Source organism: Entamoeba invadens (assembly GCF_000330505.1).
Source record: "Entamoeba invadens IP1 unplaced genomic scaffold scaff_1105074726367, whole genome shotgun sequence".
NCBI classification, from domain to species: Eukaryota; Evosea; order Mastigamoebida; family Endamoebidae; genus Entamoeba; species Entamoeba invadens.
Genome location: NW_004440445.1, coordinates 298,646 through 322,144, shown reverse-complemented (window position 1 = coordinate 322,144; position 23,499 = coordinate 298,646). Strand labels below are relative to the sequence as shown.

At 34.2% G+C, this 23,499-nt stretch overlaps 12 protein-coding genes across 12 annotated transcripts; 4 read left to right on the top strand and 8 right to left on the bottom strand.

Annotated features, from left to right (window-relative positions):
* Window positions 1-29: 29 nt before the first annotated feature.
* Window positions 30-1,049, bottom strand: EIN_152820 (hypothetical protein; the record flags this gene model as incomplete). The annotated part of the gene is made up of 1 exon (XM_004258008.1): window positions 30-1,049. One exon carries the CDS (start codon window positions 1,047-1,049, stop codon window positions 30-32), a length of 1,020 nt encoding a protein of 339 aa, XP_004258056.1.
* Window positions 1,050-3,171: 2,122 nt separating this feature from the next.
* EIN_152810 (hypothetical protein) lies at window positions 3,172-4,107 on the top strand (the record flags this gene model as incomplete). The annotated part of the gene is made up of 1 exon (XM_004258007.1): window positions 3,172-4,107. One exon carries the CDS (start codon window positions 3,172-3,174, stop codon window positions 4,105-4,107), a length of 936 nt encoding a protein of 311 aa, XP_004258055.1.
* A 135-nt stretch (window positions 4,108-4,242) lies between these two features.
* EIN_152800 (1-O-acylceramide synthase precursor, putative) lies at window positions 4,243-5,550 on the bottom strand (the record flags this gene model as incomplete). Its single annotated transcript, XM_004258006.1, has 3 exons — window positions 4,243-4,552; window positions 4,595-5,099; window positions 5,145-5,550. 3 exons carry the CDS (start codon window positions 5,548-5,550, stop codon window positions 4,243-4,245), a joined length of 1,221 nt encoding a protein of 406 aa, XP_004258054.1.
* A 710-nt stretch (window positions 5,551-6,260) lies between these two features.
* Window positions 6,261-7,226, bottom strand: EIN_152790 (hypothetical protein; the record flags this gene model as incomplete). Its single annotated transcript, XM_004258005.1, has 3 exons — window positions 6,261-6,527; window positions 6,654-7,078; window positions 7,127-7,226. The coding sequence occupies 3 exons, from the start codon at window positions 7,224-7,226 to the stop codon at window positions 6,261-6,263; spliced, it is 792 nt and encodes a 263-aa protein (XP_004258053.1).
* Window positions 7,227-7,367: 141 nt separating this feature from the next.
* Window positions 7,368-8,274, bottom strand: EIN_152780 (zinc finger protein DHHC domain containing protein, putative; the record flags this gene model as incomplete). Its single annotated transcript, XM_004258004.1, has 2 exons — window positions 7,368-7,664; window positions 7,708-8,274. 2 exons carry the CDS (start codon window positions 8,272-8,274, stop codon window positions 7,368-7,370), a joined length of 864 nt encoding a protein of 287 aa, XP_004258052.1.
* Window positions 8,275-8,351: 77 nt separating this feature from the next.
* On the bottom strand, window positions 8,352-10,844 carry EIN_152770 (hypothetical protein; the record flags this gene model as incomplete). The annotated part of the gene is made up of 1 exon (XM_004258003.1): window positions 8,352-10,844. One exon carries the CDS (start codon window positions 10,842-10,844, stop codon window positions 8,352-8,354), a length of 2,493 nt encoding a protein of 830 aa, XP_004258051.1.
* A 331-nt stretch (window positions 10,845-11,175) lies between these two features.
* On the bottom strand, window positions 11,176-14,527 carry EIN_152760 (hypothetical protein; the record flags this gene model as incomplete). Its single annotated transcript, XM_004258002.1, has 4 exons — window positions 11,176-11,358; window positions 11,503-13,733; window positions 13,801-13,927; window positions 14,078-14,527. The coding sequence occupies 4 exons, from the start codon at window positions 14,525-14,527 to the stop codon at window positions 11,176-11,178; spliced, it is 2,991 nt and encodes a 996-aa protein (XP_004258050.1).
* Window positions 14,528-15,507: 980 nt separating this feature from the next.
* On the top strand, window positions 15,508-16,890 carry EIN_152750 (phosphatase, putative; the record flags this gene model as incomplete). The annotated part of the gene is made up of 1 exon (XM_004258001.1): window positions 15,508-16,890. One exon carries the CDS (start codon window positions 15,508-15,510, stop codon window positions 16,888-16,890), a length of 1,383 nt encoding a protein of 460 aa, XP_004258049.1.
* Window positions 16,891-17,336: 446 nt separating this feature from the next.
* EIN_152740 (serine/threonine protein phosphatase 2B catalytic subunit A2, putative) lies at window positions 17,337-18,797 on the top strand (the record flags this gene model as incomplete). Its single annotated transcript, XM_004258000.1, has 1 exon — window positions 17,337-18,797. The coding sequence occupies one exon, from the start codon at window positions 17,337-17,339 to the stop codon at window positions 18,795-18,797; it is 1,461 nt and encodes a 486-aa protein (XP_004258048.1).
* A 492-nt stretch (window positions 18,798-19,289) lies between these two features.
* EIN_152730 (hypothetical protein) lies at window positions 19,290-19,874 on the top strand (the record flags this gene model as incomplete). Its single annotated transcript, XM_004257999.1, has 1 exon — window positions 19,290-19,874. One exon carries the CDS (start codon window positions 19,290-19,292, stop codon window positions 19,872-19,874), a length of 585 nt encoding a protein of 194 aa, XP_004258047.1.
* Window positions 19,875-19,989: 115 nt separating this feature from the next.
* Window positions 19,990-20,406, bottom strand: EIN_152720 (hypothetical protein; the record flags this gene model as incomplete). The annotated part of the gene is made up of 1 exon (XM_004257998.1): window positions 19,990-20,406. The coding sequence occupies one exon, from the start codon at window positions 20,404-20,406 to the stop codon at window positions 19,990-19,992; it is 417 nt and encodes a 138-aa protein (XP_004258046.1).
* Window positions 20,407-21,614: 1,208 nt separating this feature from the next.
* Window positions 21,615-21,956, bottom strand: EIN_152710 (hypothetical protein; the record flags this gene model as incomplete). The annotated part of the gene is made up of 1 exon (XM_004257997.1): window positions 21,615-21,956. The coding sequence occupies one exon, from the start codon at window positions 21,954-21,956 to the stop codon at window positions 21,615-21,617; it is 342 nt and encodes a 113-aa protein (XP_004258045.1).
* Window positions 21,957-23,499: the final 1,543 nt, after the last annotated feature.

Here is a 23,499-nt window from a genome sequence, read left to right as displayed (position 1 = left end):
TTTAAATGGTTCTTTTTACTTTAAATTAACTATACCTTGAGTTCAATTAAAGAGATGGAGACCCACTTAGCGTCGCACTTGCGCTTCTTATTGAAAGTGATGATATGTGAAGGCGGGAGTTTAGCGGGGAAGTCGAAGAGTGTGTTAGGACCTCCGGCTTGAGTGATAGAGAAGTCGTTTTCAAAGGACCCCAAACTGAAGAGTTTCAACGAGTCGTCAGTGATGCACATCGTCTTTTTGAATGGTTTTGCTTTAATAGGAACTGAACTATAAGGTGGGTTGTGGACTGAGAACACATATTCGTCGCCGTCATTAATTTCGGAGTTAAGTTCCTTTGGAGCTTGTTTGTGGAATGTTGCGAAAGAGACGAAGTTGTTATTAGAAAACAATTTATAGAGCAACACGAAGTTTGTCTTTTTGTTCATCTCTTTGAACAGAGAAGTGAAATTTCCTGCCTTTTCAGTGATTTGGTATGTCACATTCTGTGACTTTGCTTGAGTTGTTAATAAAATGGTATCTAACTCCATTTTTGTGGGAAGAGAAAGTAACTCCTCTTGTGGTGGAAGTGCCTTCTTTGGAGTTTCAACGACTTTCTTTACTTTTTGTGTTGGGCTTGGCGAGTTACGAAGAGCGGGCGGAACATATGCATTCTCTGGACGAGTCTCTTTGACTTCTTCGTGTTGTTTCTTCTCTTCATCCTCTTCTACAGTGACGGGTAAAGCACTTCGAATGGCCAAAAAGCGTTCGGTTGGGATTGTCTCGAATTCTTTGCGTGTGATTTTCAAAAGAGTCATTCCGGCATTTTTCAAAAGGAAAGCAGTCCGATGGTCAAGCTTTTCTAAGGGAAGTATTGATGGGAGGGAGTTGTTAGAAATTGAATTATAAACTGCTAAAATCTCACCATCCTTGATGGTAAACATTTCTTTGATGTAAGTGACGGTCTCCTGGTCTGAGAATTTGCTTGTACTAAACAGAACAGCATCTTCACGAGTGACAATGAGCAAAGCTCTTAAAAGAAGTTTTTCCACGCGCTCGATGCGAGACGACATTTTTGAAGTTTGAAGTTTGAGGGTTCTATTTTCTTTATTTAGGTTGGTTGTTTAGTTCAGAGATAAGTATTTTACTAGAGACACTAGTTAACAGGTTATACTATGTACTTTAAAAAAGGTGAAAAGAAAAATGTTGTGAATAACATTTCTATTGTTATGAGTCTTTTGAGTATTTTAACATGGAATGGAACTATAAAGTGTTTTTTTAAGTTCATAATGTGGTGTTGTGTTTTGTAATAAATTCGAGAATATATTTTACAAAATAAAGTTTTCAGTATAAATAATTTATAACCAAATTCTTAAATAAATTCGACACAATTGTTTAGAGTTTTACTTCATTGAATTTTTTTTGTAAAAAAATAATATTTATTACTGAACACCAAATATTTTTTATTTCATATGTAAATGTTGTTTTTATTCAATACTTAGTAATTATTTTTTGCTTATTCTTATACTTTTCAAAATAAAAATTTTTTTGAAGACCAAGTAAATTTACTTTGTTTCATTTTTCTATATCATTCTCTTTGTTTTTTATTCATTTTCATTTATGAAAAAATTTGAAGGTATTCAGGGAAAGGCTTTTTTGTGAACACCATAGTATTCGAGTCATAACTGGTATACTATTTTTTTTTCAAAGGTATAAAAGTCAATCTGAGTTGAAATTTTTTCTGTGAAAAAAGAACCAGATAACATACAAACACAGAAGTTGAAAAGAGAAAAAAAAGGAATACCAGATACCTTGAAAAAGGAAAAAAAAGACACAAAATAAAGCAAAAATAAATAATCAAGCAATTGAGACACCACACGAAAAGATAAAAAGTAAGTCTGATCTCATTAATTGATAAACCCTCCAAAAATCTTCAAAAAATCTTACACAAAAATGTCCTCTAATGCAATACATTTTTGTTTAAACAATATTCATCTTTCCTTTCAAAACAAACAGAACCCTCAGATGTTGAAATGTATTGGAGTTTGGCATATAAAAGAAACTGAAAAAAGTGCAAAACAAAGATTATGGCAGAGACTGACAAGAAAGTTTACCTTTACCTTTTGGAGCACGGTTTCAAAGCATCAGCTGAGGCGTTGAAGAAAGAAGCCAAGATCAAGGACGTCACCTTTGAGAAGGATGAGCTGAGTGATGACAAGAAGCCAGTTACTGCAGAAGCCAAAAAGGAGCCTGTTAAGAAGACACCAAAGAAGACCACAAAGAAAGAAGAAAAGGAGGAAGAAAAACAAGAAGAGGAGAAAAAAGAAGAAGCCCCAAAGAAGAAGAAAACCACCAAAAAAGATAAGGAGGAGAAAAAGGACGAGGAAGAAAAAAAAGAGGCACCAAAGAAGAAGAAAACGTCAAAGAAAACTGAGAAGGAAGGGGAAGAACACGTGAAGGAAGATGACGAGAAGAAGGAAAAGAAGTCAAAAAAGACAACCAAGAAAGAAGAAGAGAAGGAAGAGAAAAAGCCAAGAAAGTCTGTGAAAAAAGCTGACGATGACAAGAAGAAAGAAAAGAAGTCAAAAGCTTCGAAGAAAGAGGCATCTGAATAAAGTTGTTTACGAAGTAATATTTACTGATTTTATCATTTTAGTTAAGTTCATTTCTAAATACTAAGTCACTTTTTGTAATTCAATTCTTTCAACTGGTAATCTGAAAAATATATTTTTTGAGAAAGTCTGTCAATATGAAAAAACTAAAAGGTATGAAAGTGATAGCCTTTGTTTTAAAAAAATGTTGTAATATATTTTTTTAATACTGTTGGGTATTCGTTCTTGAATTTTTTCTAGTTAATAATTTGTTTGATTTTTTACAAAAAAAAAGATAACTTAAAAATTAGTCGAATGAAATACACATTAAATTGTAAAAATTTAATCATAATAATTATTCAATCTACTTGTGAATTATATTAATTTACTAATAAAGTTAATTCAATATGTATTGTTAATAAATTTAATTAATACATGTGCTCCAATTCTTATATTCTAAGTTCTATAACTTTCATTATCATCTATTCTATTTTGATAAAAAAATAATGAATTATTTAATTGAAAAACACTTATTTGTAATTATAATAAATATTTTTATAATTAAATCCATCTGAAATAAACTCAAATAATTAAAATCATTTCGATGTCTGAAAGCGATTTTCAACACTTTAAAAAAACGACCCACCCACTCACTATTAATTCTTTAATTGCTCGTTCTCCTTATGGCTTTGGAGATTCAAACAATTTGGAGCGGTCGAATATATACGCAAAAATACTTCAAGTGAAGCCAATTTTACTGAAATCCGTGAAAAGCAAATACCACTCGCAATTAGCTATAGATGTCCATCGGACCTACGGGAACATCTTTAAGTCACTTCCGATGGAAGAAAAGAAGAGTCGCTTATTACTTGTTCTTGACAATTTATTTTACCTTCACCCCGAGTTGAAATATTACCAAGGTTTTCACGACGTGGTTTCGATACTTATTCTTGCGATACCTTCCGACGAAATGGTGTTGGCGATCACCGAGAAATTGGCGCTTACCCGATTTAAGGAGATGCTGACGTCAGACATAGTTATAGTCATGGAACAAGGGCTTAACGCGTTACAGCGAGTCAAAGAGATCGACCAACAACTTGGTGACATTTTAGAGGAAGTTGGATGTGATGCGATGTTTACACTTCCGTGGTATCTCACGTGGTTTATACACTCGATATCGAGTGTCGAAGTTGGAGTGCGGCTTATCGATTTCTTTGTCTGTTCCGAGAATGAAGACTTTGGTAATTTCATCATCTCGGCAATTATCTCACAGCGGGATAACGTGTTCAACTGCACGGAAGACTCATCAGTCCACACATTGTTCACGGATGCTCCAAAGAGTTTTACTGTAGATGATGTGCAGACTATTATTAATATGACTATTTTGCTGAGAAATAAAGACACCACTTTATCTCAATTATTGAATGCACGAACACACAAATCGAGTGCAATTACTTTCGTCGAAGAAAATAAAGCAACACTCATTTTGGCTGCTATTGTCGTTGTGATGTGGTCGTTTACTTATCTTTTTTCTCAATAGAACGCAATGTGGCGCTATTCCTTTTCCTGTAAACTTCGTGGAAAATATCTTAGGTAAATTAGTCCTCGTATTAAGTGGGATTTTGTTTATTTCTTTTTTAGACAATTTGTCAACGAAAATAAGATGAAAATTTATTTACTCGACGAAATCGGACTCGACAGCACTGCACGATTGTTGTCTTACATAAGTGATAGTCGATTTGTCTTTAATCAAGTCAGCGTGGCCAACTTTACCCATGTCCTTAACAACAGTGGCATTAAAAGAGGGTTGGGCGCACCACAAGAGTGATTGTATATCAACAGTCCCATCACCATCTCCATATGTGAAATTACCGTCTTGGAAGTCTTTAGTAAGATCATCATATTTAAGACTGTACACTGTGTCGATTCCATGCGAATACAAACAGTGAATTGGAACATTATTTGGGACATGATCCATTGGATATCTAAAGATCAATTTGGGTACAATTTATGAAATAGGTACAAACCTGTCCATACACTCTTCATACATTGGTTTAATATATTCCTTCACTTCAGGTACTAATTCTAATACTTCTTCTACTTGTTGGGCAGTATACTTCTTCCCAGCGACTTCAGCAATCACAGCGTTCTCCCAATACTTCGCATTTGGCATCAATTGAATAGACCCTTCCCAAGAGCGGGCTAACTTTCTCAACGTGGATGGATCCATTGGAAGACCAAACGTCTCACCAGACAAAAATGTTTGGAGTGCTTTTGTAGCTCCAATAAATGGCGAGGCGACGGTGATGATTTTGTCAATGTACTTATCACAGAACTCCTTCCCAACGGCATCAAAGAATTCCATAGCCATTGGTCCACCATATGAGTGCGTTACAAGGACGGCTTTCAACTTGGTCTTTTCAACAGCTGATTTAACTAATTCTTTTGTTTTAGCAATCCAGTCATCTCGTTGTCTGTTTGCGTACCTCCAGTCATAGCCAGGTGCAAACATATCTTGGTTATCTACCCATCCTATTCATTAACTTATAAACTTGTAACACTATTTGAAAGACAAACCATCAGTGGAAAGGCCTTGAATCATTTTATAGAAGAGTCTGAGAACACGATAAGCAACGCTTTGATCTTCTACACCTAAAGATGAAATACCTTCCGTTGAAGGGTAATTGGGATATGTTATTTTGACACCAGGTACATTCTCCATCTTCTTGCCATCCCACTCAGTGTTCATATAAGCTACAAAACACTGCGTGTCATTAAACGGATAAATGTCCTTCTTATTCACCCAAATTTGTCCTTTCAACTGATGTGGACAGTTACCAGGCAATGTGTATGACTCAGGAACGTCAGCCTCAAGCATCAACTGACTCGACAATATACCATGGATCATCAGAACGGGTCTTTTATGTGCGCATTTCGTTGCGCATGCGATTGAAATCAATGTGAGTAGAAACAACAACTGCATTCTATGTTCTTATTTAAAACACTTCTTTATATAGACCACAAAGTCCAATTTCGTGTTTGGTTTTCTATTTTAGTTGAATGATTAAAATATAGGTTTTTTATAGTTTCAAACCAGAATCTATAGATTAAAATGTATTGTGGAATTTCTTTTTTGAATTGTATGAAACAGTTTTGTCGTCGTTGTTTTTCAACAGAAAAGATTTGCGTTTTTTTTTCTCGAAAAATTTTTATGTGTGTTTTGTTTGAAAAATCTGTTTTTTCTTTTTGAAACAACTCTTTTTGCCTCCACTAGAAATTCTAAAAAAAAATAGTTGAAGCGGTTTTCGAGTTGATTTCTTTTCACATTTCTTTGAGTTTTTGCCGATTGAAAAGTGTTTTCGAATTAATCGATTATTTTTATTCATATAAAAGTTACAGAAAATAACAGAATATTATAAATATATATTAATATTATATTAATATAATAGAGTTTGTTGTAAAACGTTTATTTTTGGGAAACATGCAATGATTCTTTCAATTTTGTTTTCGATTTTCTTCCAAACAGTTTACTCAACCCAAAAATTATAGTTTACCAGTACTATATTATAAATAAATAATTGTTTCGGCAGTGTTAGGACATTTCCCGATAATTTACGTTGTTTATATCATAAATGAGTTTAAAAAGATTATATAACATTTTAAATAACACAAAACAATCTTGTGACTTTAGGTCTAAAACAGAATTTCTTCGTCTTGTTGAGCAATAATTGTTCTCTGTTGAATTTCAGACTCTTTGGTAATGAGAGACTTTTCCATCATTTCGAGCTCAGTAAGTCTGTTACGTTTAATTTTAAGTTTAATCTCCGTGTCCTCTTTTTCTTTCTTGTGTTCTTCTTGTGCCTTTGCAAGACTTTCAAACAACCCAGTTATTTGTCTTTCGACGGTCTCCCTCTCTTTCTTTTTTTGGTCGAATGAATTCCGTAACAGAGCAATATCCTTCTAATTGTTAATAATAATCATAATATTAATAATTATATTAATAATTATAATTATAATACATCTTTCTCATCTCATTACCTTTTATAATATAATAAAATGTACTATAAAATATAGTACACTACAAACCTTCAAATCTTTTGTTCGATTCAGTTCCATTGTAGCCTTATCAGCATTTGTTCTCTCAATGTTTGCCTCTCTTAACTCTTTTGAACACACTTCGACTTGTTGTTGGAGTTCTTTCATTTTTTCTTGGTGTTTTTTTTGAGTATCTACTGTTGCTTGTTTCGAGTCGATTGTGGTTTTGAGTGCTTTGAGGTTTTGTTCTGATTGTGACACTTCATTTTTGAGTTCGAGTTCCTGTTTTTGAAGGGTGGTGTGCTTTGAAACAATTTCGTTACTTTGCTTTTCGGCGTTAGTTATATCAAGTTGAATTTCTTCGTAATTTTTCAAAATCTTTTGTTCCTCCGAGTCACGAACTTTATGTTCCTCCTTTTCTCTCAAAATTTCAATCTGAGTCGCGCTTGCAATCTCTTTAGTTTTCAACAACAATTCTATTTATTATTAATTTATTATAATGAAATTGAAATTGAATAACAAACGGGTGCCCTTTCCTTCAAGAGGAACAGCAGTGTTGATTTGTTCAATGAGTTGTTTTGAGAGTGGTTTAGTTTGATTGTTCGTTTTGGCTTCGCTCTGCATTCACTTTTTAAGTTTTCATTTTATCCCTTCTTTATTTTACCATAAACAATAGCAATTTTACTATAACTATTTACTAACTCATTTTGAATAAAAAGTCACTAATCTTTTTGAATCACTCAAGACAAAATGATGATTGCACTATTAAAGCGATCTTTTTTCAATCATACGAGGCTTTGTGGGGAGGAATCCCAACAAGACGTTCTTGTCTTCTGGCACTTGCATACATTCTTTCCAGTTGAGTAAAACTGTTTTGTAATAAGGCAGAGGAACGAAACGCCTCTCTCTCAATACTTGCGATGCCCAGTCCACAAACTCTTTCGTTGTGAGGTTCAGTGAGATCATTACCGCTTGGAAGAAGACTTGACCGCCTATAGAAATTGAGAAATTGGCAAAGAAGAGAATGAAGGCTATCAAAAGTATCTTCGGAACATATTTTAACTATACGTGAATAGTTTCGCCTTATAATTTTGAACAAACAAACGATGTCTAAGCGATACAACCCAATGGCAACATTAAAATCGAGACACAACAACCCAACTTCAACGTAAAACAGAAACAAAAAGAAGTACCTGTAATTGTGATACCCAAGTGCATTTTGGACAACACCACAGTAGTGGTCGTATCGATAAATACACTTCTTGGTGGTGCGATCATGATGGACGCGATCCGCTTTGTATTTTTTACATATTTGGCACATTCTTGACTCGTCGATGTTTTCTTCATCAACGCGGTAGTATGACTCTGGAATGATATCAGACTGGACAACGTGTACACTGTAGTAATTGTATGAAATCAAGTATATAATAACATGTGTAACGATGGTCCAAAAAATGATTGTTGGTGTCGAATAAAATAACGGCAAAAGGAAAATGATGACTACTATGATCGTTAAGTAGGAGAGTATGATTGTTAAACACACAAAAATTATGGGAACCTCTTCCCATATACTATACACTTTGTCTTCATTCTGTTCTAAGTCTGTGTCAGTTGGCTCCTCTTTTTTAACTTCACTTGGCTCTGTGTCGATTTTCACTTCAACGCCTTCCATCTCTGTCTTTTTAAGTTTGTTTTTTATTCAATTCAAACTAATTCACCCACAAACTAAACAAAATCATAAATAAATTACTATTCATTCGGTTTGAAGTCGACAACAATTAGATTGCCATTCTCTAATCCACAGTACAGCCCATCATCAACAATGCGCACACACCCTATTTTTCGACAGGGATTGAGGATGGGGCGGACAGACCCAATCCACTTCCCGTTACACGTAAACCCAGCAACTTTATTGTCCACCCCAACAACTACTCCCTTTTTATTCCACAAGTCGATCATTGATATTCCATACTCGTTCACTGGTCGAACTACAAAGAAGTCCTTTTTCCGAACGTCAAACATCTGCACCTCGCCATCTTGATTCCCAACAAAGACATAATCGCCAAAGTAATCCAAAGCAACGGGAACTTTTGCCGGGTTTTGCCGCTCGAAAACGACTTCGCGACACCTCATGTCAAACCCACGAAATGTCCCCACACAGTTGTTTGTGATGACAATTTGCTCGTCGAAAAAAGAAGCCGACAAAATCTCGTAACTGTCTGGTCGGATGAGCTGTTTGATTCTTTTTGCAAACGTGTCGTAGTGATACACCTCGTTACTGTTAATTCCCAATATCGTCTTGTCTTTTACAAGATCGACTCTTTGGAACAACGGCATTTCGTCTGTGACACATTTGTAGATATGCGCACTTTTTGTATCGTTTGCGTCGTTCGAGTAACTCTCAATCGTCCCATTCTGTTTGGCAACTAAAATCACGTCGTCGTACACCTCGAAGTCTAAGCTGTTAACCGACGACGGGAGTACTAACCGTTGTGTCACTGTCCCTCTTTCGACTTCTTCTGTTTTCCCAACAACCAACGACCCACCGTAACTCCCAACAATGATTTCGCCGTGGTTCCCAAAACATATTTTCGAGATGGGGCTGTTCGAGAACGGAACGTTTCTTTTTTGAAGAATCCTCCCATTTTCCCAGTTGTGGAGAAGTATTTGTTCTTTCTTTACTGCCGTGTAGTAGTCACTTTCTTTTGCTTTGGTGTACTGAATCGCGTACTTCTGGTAACTCACCATGTTGCACAATTTGGTGTATTTCATTTTCCAAACATCGTCCGAGTTTCGAATGATTTGGTACATTTGTTTTGTCGTCCGAGCAAAGCGGGAGATGTCCTTTATTCCAAGAAATCGCGTAATGTTCACAATTACTTCACTTTTTACATGTAAAAAACAGTTGGCTGTGTTTGGATTCATTTTGACTTCGACGTTGTAAAAGTGGTTCTCCTTTTTCATTTTTCTTTTCAACAAACAACTGAACTGCGTTCGGAGAACGAGTTTTTGAAGGGCAATTCCGCGTTCCAATATATTTCCCTCGAACGGTGGGTTCGGCACAGGAACGTCGCTTACTATAACAACGCGTGTGACTAAAAACACGACTATCAGTTGCTTCATAAGCGCCTTACGCGTTTCTTTGTCCATCAATTTGAGCTCGGGTGTGAAGTAGTGGTAAAACCAGGACGACCGTGTGTCTGTTCCGTCCCATTCAATTTGTTCGCCGCTAAATACAACCGAAAATTTTTCGGACGGGTTCTTCGCGTTGCACACTTTGCAAATGTCCGTGTTGAGACTCTGACACCCAATAAAGAGTCCACTCTCTTGCGACAATATACCACGAAACAAGTCAGTTTTAACAACATTCCGACCAAAGTATGGTGACTCGGCGTGCTCGAGACAGAACTTATTGTTCTTTTCGAGAATCTTTCTGTGAGGGAACAGTATCGACGCGTTTGCGTATTTTTGGAAGAGTCGAATGACAGTGAGAAAGGGCAAATTATAGAAATAAAACCCTTTGACGATGATTTCTGAGAAATCGGAGTTGGCGCAAATGCTCAGAAATTTCTCGTTAAAAATGACATTTGGAAATGAGAAGCAGTACTGTGTTTGTATTTGGAATTGTCGCTGTAACACAAAGACTCGAGGGTTTTCCTTGTCTTTATTGAGGATTGAATATATGTTGTGGATTGCTTGTCGTTGTGCGTTAATAATAGCGTGGACCATCTGCATGTTGTCGTCGGAGTTTTCCCTCCCCACCAAATTCCCATTCAACTTGTCTCGTGGAATAGAAACTTCCAAAATGAACTTCGTCTGTGTTTTGATGTCTTTCGCGTACAAGACGATGTGGTCCCAAAGCTTAGGATTGAAGTCCCCACACAACAAAAGTGTTTCATACGACGCAAGTTGAATAATTTTGTATCGGAAAGTGACTGCCTCGAGTTTCTTTGAAACGTAAGACACCCCAACTAATTTGACGTGGTCTTCTGTCACATCTTCTGTTGAAAATATGTTTGAAATTAAGCTTGTGACCAGAGTGATGTTCGTGAAAAACATTTGAAATTGTTGAATGGAATACCGCGTGTTGACGATGATGCGGATTTTGAGTTGTTGTGGCGTTGCCTTGAAGAACGATTTTGTCTCACATTTTTGTGTGTCTGGGTATTGGATATTTTCCCATGTACCGTCCGATTCGTTGTCATAGATAAATTCGTTGACTGTAGTTTCGAAGTCACTCATCGCCTTTTGGAGTTTTGAATTGATAAAGGTTTGCTTGCTGTGAGTTCTTTGGAAACACAAGACAGCATTTAACTTTGAAATAGTAAAATCGTTACAAAATCAATTCATTTGGTAAAAAATAGTATTAACTTATTATTGAATAAATTCAATTCATCTATTCATTAATAAAATATATAAATTAAGCCCCCAAAAATCCTTAACATAGAACTTTTGGGGTGTTTTAAATAAAAAATTTATACACTACAAACAGTAAAATGTAGTAAATTATTTAGTCGGAAGTTAACCCAACCACTCCAAAAATAAGAATGAGACATTAATAAAGCAATCAAAGTTATCTTAATTTGCACTCCGGTTTTCCATAAACGCCTCGAAGCTCAGACAAGAAATATTCGGCCTCGTGCTTGTCTCTTCTAACCGAGAAGAAGTTTTGAAGTGTAAAATAGTTGGTCAAAAACATGTTCCTATCCTTTTCAGCGACATCCTTGACAATGTCTTCAACACTCTTTTCTAAAAACTGCATATTAGAAACAATTACTATATATACTATTAATATACTATTAATATACTATTCTTACAATAGCAATTATAAATAATACTTGAATTATAATATTTTAATACTATAATTCAAGTATTTGAGCAACAATCAATAAAAACAAACGATTGGTTCTAATAGCGCCAAATAGAAGACAAGCCTTCCAATTGTGTTGCTTGGCCCAGAGAAGAAAAATTGTCGAACGGCGACAACAAAAATATTATAAAGTGGTTGTATGTATGCTTCTTTCAATGTGCAATGTTTTGAAATAGTTCGTTCCAACATCCATTTCTCCGAAAGGGTATCGAAAAACGTAACACACAATGTTTGTATTTGTAAGTTTCGACGGACAATTCCCGTTATAATAGTGTTCAATACAATGAAGACCAAATCATCGGATACCATATAAAGGAATGGTCCCAATAACGAGACCAGTGTAAACATTGAAAGTTCAAGTTTTTCATTGTTGTCGAGCATTTCAACAGTGATCATATTCATAACAATAATAACCCTTGAAAGTACTTCAACAAATAAGTTCTTGCCATATAATTGGAGGAGACAGAAGTTCATATTAGTCGACTTCAAACACCCGTACATGATTTTAAAGCAGATATTAAGTTCGCTTTGAAACGTCTTGACAGTATCACCCCCTTGTTGTATACAATAAATACACACATTTTTCACCATTTCAAAACTCGTTTGGATGATCCCAATGTCAGACGTTGTTTCAACAGAGGGGCCCGTCCAAAAATACACCGAACAACAGATTTGTTGATACAACTTAAGTAGACATCGGAACAGATCTTTGTTGTTAAACACCAAACCCATCAGTTTGATAACAAACTTGTCAAAGTAATTGTCAATAAGTACATATAACCCGTTCGGTGTCACAGCACTTCTTTCAGCCGCCATGAATAACCCACGCAATTGGACACTAATTTCAGTCACGCTTTTCTCATCAACATGTCCAATAGCCACTTGGTTCGATAATTCGCCCATTCGCACGACAAACATGTGCATAAATTCTTTGGAGTCATCGCGTGGTTTGCTCGAGTACAACACCATTCCAATCGTCGTGAAAAGACTCAAATAGACTCCTTTAATCTCAGACTGTTTGCCTTGAAAATTCGAGACGATACTTTGCCATCCATTCAATATCGACGTTTTAATAAAAGTGCCCCCAATAATTCGTGACGCAAAAAGTCGCTCTTGACAAAACATGTTGAACGTCTCTAACACCTTTTCAATCAGTTTAATACTCCCACGCCATTCAACTAACACTCGCCCAACCATTTGAACAAATTCAACTATAAACGAGTCCAAGTAGTCTTGGTTCCTCATGTGTTTGTTCATTATTATTTTGGCCGCTTCTACAAAGTCGATGCTTGCTATTTCAACTCGATACTCCCCACTATCCTCATCTCCCCACGCTCTCTCTTTATTCATTTTCCCAAACATTTGCATGATAGGTAATACCATTGTTATCAATTTCTCATCAATAAGAACCTTTTGCTGGTCAATCGCAGTCGTCGTCGACGCTCGTAACCCCGCTACAATCAGTTCAATAACCCAAGCCATTTTGCCCTCGACAATACTTTTCTGTTGAAATGGAATATTGCTGAACATCATTTTAGCCAAATCGTTCAACAATTGTGTGATATATGGCACAAAAAAGGGGTATATATACCGAATAATAACTCCTAAATTTTCCCATATCAAATCCATATTAATGTCTCCCGTCAATGAATCATCCCCACGGTCTTCTCGATTCAAAACTTCCTCTAAAAACCACATAACTACCATTTCTAACATTTTCACCCAGTCGTTGTCAGTGGTGCTTGAATGAAGTAGCCCCATCGACTGTTTCATCCAAAAATTGAGTAAATAATCGATGGCATTCATGTTACTTGTTGTATAGACATATCGCGTGAAGGTGCAAATAACTGAGCCAAACTCTTTGGAAACATCCGAATTGATCAATTGTGTACACCGAAGTTTCGAAATCGTTTGACACAATAAGAACACGGCTTCTGGACTATGAAATGAAGTTAATTTGTTCACCGCCATTTCGATGAATTTCATCGACAACGCCGCATTTTTGGCGGTTTCCATAGAGTTTGGTTTGCGCAGACCGCAGAGGAGAGAGTAGAGTCGGAGGATCGAACAGAGTGTGTTTTCGTTCTTTGATGTCTCAAACGTTGTGTAAAGGGCAGCGAAGAACGTTTCATTCTCAACAACAAAGTAGATTTCTTTTGGCAATTGAATCCACAACGGGTCATCATCGTTATACCAACTATGACTGACTAATGCGCCGTTTTTAATAGCATTTAATAACGTCTGAACATTGGTTTCATTGTCTAAGTATTAATTAATATAATAATATACTATAATAATATACTATTCTGTGCTCTTTGGAGAACAAACTTATTGTCTTTGGTATTTGCAAAAATGATGTAACAAGCATCTGAGTCAAAACAAAGACAACATTCTCTTTGATTTGAGATATTTTCGCTTTGTCAAATCTACATACAGAAAAGCACTCCATTGCGTCCTATACCGTCACGTTTATTATTATTATTATTAAGTAGTAATTAAATTAATGGTGTATTAAGTAAAAGAATGTTGAATACCCCGAGTAATGGCCGAAATGGCACAAAGCAAGAGTATAGTAATGTGGAACTATAAAAATATGATAACAAACTTTTAGGACTTCATTAATGATATTTAAACCAATAGCACTCTCAATGGTATTTTGTGAAGAAATTAACTTCTGAACAAAATTTGAAAAGTCGATTTGTTTTTGTGCATCTGCCCACGAGTGAATGGACGAGACGGAAAAGGCGTGGAAAGCAGATTTCACAACAAATGTAGCGGATTGAGTGCTGAACATCCACCTCAACAACAGTTCTTGAATATCCGCTGAAAATTTGATGAGAAGAGTTGAATTTGTTTTGTATGTATTAATGAACAACGAAAGGCCGTATTGTTGTGTGTATGGTTGTGTAGTTTGTTTGAAAGCTGTAAACATAGCGAGGAACATGTTTTCAGTGGTGAATTCAGTTGGTAATTCTTTTGTGACACTTGCTCGTTGATTGTTGTCCACTGAAGTAAATGCAATGACACACATCTGGTCAAGTCGGTTTAAATCCATCGTATGATTTTATTGTTTTTTAACTTAATTACTTCCTTTGTGATAACTCAACATATAAGAGTCTCTTTAGTTATAATTATAGTATATTATTCTAATTTATTAAGCATATTGAATAAATTTGTTCATTGTTTTTACATAAAAATTCAATTTATATTTGTAGTTCATATGAATTACTAATGGTTATAAATGGTTAAAGTTTAAAATAGGCATCAGTTAAACTATTTATTAATTATTAATAATTTAATTATTGAATTCAACTATTTTTTGAATTGGTTGAAAAAACAAATAATAAATAATGAAATGAAAAAATGTTATTTGTTGTACCAAATTAAAAAAGATTTTTTTATAATAAAAAGTGAAAAAATTGAATTTTTGGTTTTAACAAATTGTTTTTTAACAAAAAAAAATAATTTAAGTTTCTAGTTTTAACATTTTTAATATTAAATAATTAAAATATAGATAAGTCAAATAAAGTATATATTTATTATTAAATTAATTAATAAATAGAATTTGTTTTCTGAATTACATTACTTTACATTAAAATACTATAATTATGATATATGTTATTCATCAAATCATTTATAATACATATTTAATAATTTGAATCAATATAAACAACGATTATTTTATCCATTCAAATCAAATACTTAACACTTAAAATAACGCCCTTGTATTTCAATTGACCTGTTTTTACTGGGATATATAAGTAATTTTAGATGTTTTTCCTTTTTTAGCTTGTGTAATTATATACAGATAATAAACTTCTAAAAAATGGGGGAAATATTAAATAAACTCGACATTTCCCGATTTTTAAACCACTTGAATTTAGTTCAATGATATTTAAGGTGTTCAAGAAGTTAAATACCCCAAGTTGTATAACATTTTAATTAACACCAATAAAGTGTAATGTTGCTGAAATTAACACGACAAACTAAAACAAGTAAATAAGAAACTTGAAACCCAAATTGTTGTAACAGTTGATGTTACGTAAATTAGTTGCGGAGGACAAGTATCTAACGACAGTGAATGGGAAGACTTTTGACTTGACATACATACTTCCGAATTTAGTTGCTATGGGTATCCCTGCTACGGGGATCACTTCACAATGGAGAAATTCAAGGGATGAAATAGCAAAGTATCTCAATACACACCACCCAAGTCACTACATGATTTGGAATTTAACGGAAACTTCGTACGACGCGACTGGATTTTTCGATCGAGTCAGACATGTTGGGTTTCTTGATCACCATCCACCTCGCTTTAACAACTTGCTTAAAATTGTCTCTGACATTGTTTCCTTCTTAAAAAGTGACACATCCAACGTTGCTTGTGTTCATTGTCGAGCGGGTCGTGGTCGGACTGGTTTGGTTTGTTCGTGTGTTGTTATGGCGTTAGGGTTATACAGTAACGCCACTGAAGCGCTGGAGTTCTTTGCGAAGAAGCGCTCGAAGATATCGAAAGGGTCGACATCCCCGCCTCAGATTAGGTATTCGTTCTACTTCTCTTATATCCTTCAAGTTCTCAGAGAGACTCAAAGTGAGGGAGAGATAGAGGTACATACTCCATTAGTACCTATTCCTGATTTTAAAGTACTTTTGAAATCAGTTCTTATCACGGGGTTCTCACCTGTCATATCTCTGACGGATTTTTCTGATTATATTAAACCGGTATTATACTTTGCTCCACTCTCACAAACAGATCCAAAAATATTGCTCAGTAGATTCCCACAAGTTTGCACAAAAATACAAAAAGGGATGTACTCAATCACTTTTGATGAAAGACAAATAGTTAATGATACTATTGTGGTGGTGGCGGCCGCGACTAAACAAAGCGTCATCGTTTTGGGAAAAATTGTGATGAATGCATTTTTCATTGATGAAGGGAAACACTATCTCATGCAGATTGACAAAATGATGGATCCGACAGAAGGATCAAATTTAAATAAATACGCACTTCCTCCTGATTTTTCGTTGAAATTCACGTTCAGAAGATTTGACGGAAACGAAAAGGAAAGTGTTGAAAAACATAAGGAAATTGTCAAAAAAGTCAGAGAGACGCCACTCGACGAAATGGAAAATAACTCCCCACCACCACTCCCTTCTAAAAATCAACAGCCCAAGGTCGAGCTTTTTAATTTTGACGAACTTAAAATCGAACCATTACAACAAATTGTGGACGAAAAACAAAATGAAGAAAAAAACGAAAATATCGAAAGTGATAAATGCCAGAACGGTGAACCGAAAAAAGAACCACCTCCAATCCCAAAACGAAGAGACTCTGCTCACGAAAGTCAAACTCCTTTCGTCGACAAGAATTTTCAAGTTGAAAATCCAAATACTGGAAATCAATTTTCATTTCTTTAAGAATGGTCTTATTGTTGATTTTTTGTTTGATATTTTTATAGTTTTGTTTACTATTAATATGTAGTTTGTTGTTTTTATTTGGAAATTCACCAAAATAGGATTAATTAAAATTTAATAATATTTAACCTTTGTTATTTTTAGCATGAAATAAGTTAGTTTAAATTTTATCGGTATACTATACGATAATTAAGTTTTTCTCATGATATTTACTTAATTGTTCCACACAAAATTTTCATAATTGATTTAACTTCCGATAAAATCTATATGAGAAAAACAGAAATAAAAAAATGACAAGTAAAGATTAAGAGTGGAGGAACAACACCACACAAGAGAGCGGAAATAGAGAGCAAAGACCGATGACGAACGAGGAAAAGACTGAAACATATTTCGTTCAAACACGCCCCGAAACTGTCCAGGTAACCACTGTGCGCGGGTGGTTTGTGTCGATGGAAAAACCGTTTCCACAGTGGCTCATTTCACGAGGCGAACCGATAGTCTGCACCGTGTTTCGGATTATGCATGGAAGACAATCTTTGAAAGTCGTTGTTTACCCACTTTTTGTGGGCATTTTTGCGGGGAAAACCTGTGTATGTCTCTACAGCTTCAGCAAGTTTGATAAGTTGTTGGACAATACCCAGACCAAGCAGACTGCACCGGAGTACGAACTCGATGTGAATTGCTTTGAGTTCAATTCCAATTTAGTGATGTTTGAAGAGAGCAGCAGGAAGTACTTCCAAGACAAACTTCTTGAAGACCACAGAATACACAAACTCGACGTGAGTGATATCATTGACCCTGCTATAAAATCGGCACTCTACGTCTTGTACGAACTCAGAACAAACTTCAAACCGCTCCACGGCTACAAATTTGAGTATGGAGAGTCGTCACATCAATGGAACGGCCCTTCCAAACTGACGTACGATGTCATTGCAAATCTGATTCAAGCCGCTAAACCTATTTTGCTCAAGGACAACTCTGTGGTGCGAATACAGCCCCCATGCTATTGCATTGGTGATTTACACGGAAATTACAGAGATGCAACTGCTCTGGCGCAGCTTTTCAGGTTGGTTCCTGCAACAACTATATGTACTTGCAAATACTTGTTTTTGGGAGACTACGTTGACCGAGGAACTCACCAAATTGAGGTCATATGCTTCTTAATAGCTCTTAAGGTTTTGGCTCCCGACATGGTCTTCATGTTGAGGGGTAATCATGAGTGTAGTCGAGTCAATGGAAGTATCGAGACCTATGGGAAAATGTCGTTTCTTGGGCAGTGCCAAAGCCAGTACGGGCACAAAGGGGGGTACGATGTATGGAACATGTTCAACAATTTATTCAAATGCCTTCCACTCTGCGCTGTGGTGGACAACAAGCTGTTTTGTGTGCACGGCGGGATTGCGCACGAGCTGTGCACCGAGTCACTTTGTGCACTCCAACTCATCGATACATTTGAGAGACCGTGTGATTGTCAAGACCCTCTCATTAACGAAATGTTGTGGTGCGATCCAGCAGACTCAAGCGAGGAGGGGCTAATTAAGACAAAGGGTAGGGACGGGTTTGGACCAAGCAGAAGAGGGAAAGGAACGTACATTTTTGGAAAAGACGCGATCCAAACTTTTCTAAAGAATTCCGGGCTGAGATTCATTATCAGAGCGCACCAGTCGGAGGAAATGGGTATTGGGCTCAGACAAAATAACCGAGTCGTCACCGTTTTCAGCTCGAGCCATTACTGCGGACTCACAAACTGCGCGGCCGGGCTTTTAATCAACAACGGTACGATGACAGCTGTTGTGATAAATGGGAGGGATTATGTGAGAATCAAAGACGAAGAGTCAATTAAGGCTGTGTGGGCAAACTCAGAAACAGAGTCGTTTTCAGAGTTTTCGCATATGGAAAACTTGTGTTGAGGTAAGAGGAAATACCCTATCCTATTTTGTGCAAAAACGTGCATTTGTAATAAAAGGATTTTTGTAAAGCCGATTGGCTGTTTTCCCATTTAGAAATTTCTTGACACAATTTTCTGGCTGTTTATTCACGAAAACTGAAAAATGTTTTAAAAAATAAAAAAACTTTAAAAGCGAAAGCGAGAAAAGTGAAAGGCCTTTGCGAAATTTCCACGTTTTGACAGGCTCAGAATAAAGATGGTTACCTAACTTTTTGATACCACCAAGTTAGTAGAATTGGCAAAATAATAGCCAATAAGATCAATTGATGTACAAATGTTTTAAATAAAATAGAACAACGAAATAACTTTGTTTTTAAGGCGGCAGGTTAAACGTTATTGTGCGAAATGATAGGGCAGAGGTGTGAAACAAAAATAGAGCTTAAAAATAACGACGTGTCGGTCAAAACGTCCTCTGAATCCAAGATTAAAGCAAACTCAGAACTGAGCGAACTCAATGTCAGGGAAGAAGTTACCATATATTGAGTTCAAGAATTACCAAGTGTGTCAACAAGCAACGTTCCTTGCACTTCTGACGCAGTATGCTGATGTCACCATCTCTGTGCGGGGGAAGAAGACGGAAAAGCAAATCTTGGCGTTTTTACAAATTGGAAATGTCCGTCTTGGTGATGGGACGTGTTTTGATTGTTCCTCGATTGTGACACAGAAATGCGAGGAATTAAAAATGAGCGAAGTCCATGAAGGCCTTTCGGAACAAACTGCGGTGCGACGGTATCACAAAAACAGAATAGTTGAGACGCTTCACCTTCTTATTGACACTCTTTTCTTGTTAGGTGTCGATTTTAATACATACACGACAGATGGGAAAAACGGTGTAGTGAGAGCTGAAACTGTTCGCGAAATCATTTTTGAGAATGTAGTCGTTAAGACGGACGAAGTGACTGAAATTGGGAAGTTGGTGTATAACAATATCACACAAAGGCTTAAGACTCAAAATGAAATCACACTTTTCCATGGCGACAGGGAAATGGAGCGAATTGTACATCACATTGCGGCGCATTCGAATGCCGTTTGTAATTAATTTCATTTTTGTGTAACCGGTGTTGTTGGTCCATTTTGTTCCTTTCAATTTCTTATTTTTTAATAGTGTCTCAATAGTCTGAGAGTGGTTTGATAAGAATAAAAGGTTGAACCAATCAATGCAACCACATAATGACGAGGAACAACACAACAAACGAAATAACAACAACGGCAAACCATTTTGGGAGTTCATAAAGTGAATTTTGATTTGGACCGACACGCGTCCTACCAAAATCGAAATTTCTGAACGTGTTGACAATTTCTTGTGTTGGTGAGTTTGAAGAGTCCGGTGGTATAACTTCTTGAGTCACTTCGTTTGGTTTCACTTGGGTGCCGTCGTAAATATACGTCAAAGAGTGAAGCGTCAATGGGCTTTTACAGAATGGACATGGACAGGGGAGAAGAGGGCTAACACACTCCCAACAAAACATATGGCCACACTTGGTTACAACAGGTCGGACCGAATTCTTGTGACACAACAAACACTGGAGATCCTCCATACCACTTTTCGAGTTGAATTTACAAGTTCTCATTTTGTTCTTGATGTTTTTCTGCGTTTTTCTTGGGTATTGCTCTTTTATTATCGTATTTGTCGGTATTTTATAACGGAAAAGTGTTTCGTTTTTTTTCATATTGATTTTCAATTGATTGTGTTTTTCTGCCGATATTGATCTGTGTCTAAAAAATGATAATAATTCATTAGTAAATATATAATAAAAATATTCATAAATTACTATGTTTTTTTTTAAAGTATTTTTTTGATACTGTAAAATCAATAGTATATTTTTAATAATATTTACCATATTTTTAAGAAAGAAATTTTTCGTTTTTTATTTTTTTTACTTGACCGTTTTTTTGAGTTATTTTTACTAATAATAACAACAACCAATTTTATTGATTAAAAGTAAAATTAAATTTTTTTTTGAGTTGTTTCATTTTTTGTTAAAAAAATTAAAACCAATTTTTATCGTTTTAGTAAATGTTAAAATTGATAAATTCAAATATATTAAAAATTATAGTATATTTTATGTATTATTTATTGTTTTAATTTTTTAAAAATAATATTTGTTTTCTTAGATAATTGTTTTATAAAAATTAATAACAAATTAAAATAAATTGAAAATATAAACATAAAATAAATTGATTGATAATTCAATACTATTTATTTTTAATTGATAAGATTTTTCCACAAAATGGTTCGAATTTTTTTTTTATTGAAATTAACCAATTTTTATTAATTTATGGATACAATGTTTAATTTCATTTATAATAAAATTAATAAATACAAATAATGAAATAATAATTCAACAGATTTTTTGTTTTTCTAATCTAAAAAAATAAATTAGCATCGACTTTATAATTGCAAAGTTTTTTTGAAAAAACAAAATTTATTTTTATTGGCTGTTTAAAGCATATTTTTGTGAATCAAAAAATATAGTAAAAATAAACTATATAATGGTTATAACAAAAAAATAAGTTTGAAATTTGTTTCAATAAAAATTCAAATCGAATGATTTATTAAAAACTATCAAATGATTATTAGGCATTTTACCTTGTTATACTATTTGTTATTATATGAAATTAGTTTTGGTTTGGTTTTGCCTAAATTTCAGTGTTATTTGTTGGTTTAGAGTTTTCAGTGAAATTTCGTTTCAAACAGAAAAGGTATGTTTTCAAACAAATACGCTTGTTTGTATGAAATGGATAAAAAATAAAAAAACACTTCTATACAACAAGTTATTTAATCATAATACCGTCTTTTTCTCCCATTCGACTGCTCCACCCAGTATTTCAATGTTGATATCGAGAGCTTTGAATAGTCCGTAGGGTTTGACTTTTGCAAATAAGCCACTGCTTTACTCATCCCCAGTTTTTTGGCAACACGAACTGCAGCCACCTTTTGCCGCATCTCCCACCGCTTGTTTTGGGCTGATTTCAAATCATCATCTTGAAGACTTGATTGGCAGAAGCTTGTTGGAGTCTCTATACGTTCATAGCCTCTAAAGAATTCATAATGTGAATAATTGAGAACAGGTTTGAAAGCCGAGGAGCACGACATTCCAATTGAAATATCAAGTTCCATGTGAAAAGTTGCCGAATTAATTCTTATGGTTGTTAAGTGCTTCGACGCGTATCCAAACATTAAAACTATTATGCAAAATGTTTTTGCTTTATAACTCTATTTTCCCATTTTTTGTTGAACTTTCTATTTGTTATGCTTTTTACCAAAAGAATAAAGATGGTTTCGGATTTTATTATATTTGGTGAGAAATAATGATTAGCTTAGAATTGGCACAATAAATTTATTTAGAAAAATGAACTAAAAGAGGTTATATATGTTAGCAGTAATTCGGCAAAATAATCAAACTTGTTTGACAGAGTTTTCTTATTGTTGTGTGAAAATTCTTTTAAATTGCCAAGAATTATTTCGTTATTATTGAAACTTCTGCATTATTGTATTTTATTAAATTACAAGAAATTATTAAATAAGTAAAAAAAAGAAAAAAAGGATATCAAAAATAGCTGGGGAAATATCACACAATGAATGAGTGTGTGATGTTTTTTATAATAAAAAAATAAACAAAAGGTAACTTTTATTCGGCAACAATAGTCGTGTTGGTAAAAAATCCAAAAAGGTTAATCGATATGGTTTGATGTAACATCAAATAAATTCATAAAAGAGGCAACAAGAAAAATATTGAAAAGATTCTCATGTTTGAACCTATTTTTTTTAAATAATAATTGTAAACTTGTATGAATATTTTCAACATTTGTTTTTTTTGTAAATTTTGTCATTTGTAAATGTTTATGATTGTGAATTTTTTAAATGATAAATTAAAAAACGATAATAACAAAATGTGACAAATGAAAACAATAAAATGATACAAAAAGTTAATATATAAAAAATATATATTTATAAATAAAACGGGCACATTTAAACAACACCTTTTCTCTTAAAAGTTGTTCTTAAAAGAATAAAATTATCGTCAAGTGATAAGTTCAAAAAATCACAACAACTGTTTTATAATTACACTAATAGTTTTTAAAAAATCAATAACTGAAATATTAAATAATAAAACAATTACAAAATATAAAACAATGTTTGAAAATATAAAAAAATTTAATAAAGAGTATTGTTAAGAGTTTGAAATGTACACAAATCAGACATTAAATATATTTTTAATACTTATTTCAATTTATAGCAATGAACTTTCAATATATGTTTGTGATCATTTATCTTCAATATATTATTTTAAAAAATGAATAAATTTAAAATAATTTCACTTAACATTTATACAATTTAAAATTAATTATATTTTTTCAAACAATAAAGTTTTTATATAAAATTAAATCATAAATTATATTTGATTATTTAAGTAATTGTTAATTTGTTATCAACATTAAAAATAGTACATGTGTTTGGTTGTGAGCTATTTATATTCTCGTATGATAAGCTTAAAAGTTTTATTATATATATCATCATAACATTGTTTAAAATATTTTAAAATTAATCATTCGTTAATATATTTCAAAAACATAAAAGGTGTTAAAACTTTAAATTTAAACACATTCTCAAACAATTTATAAAATTTAATTTGTAAATTTTCAATATACATTATTTGTTA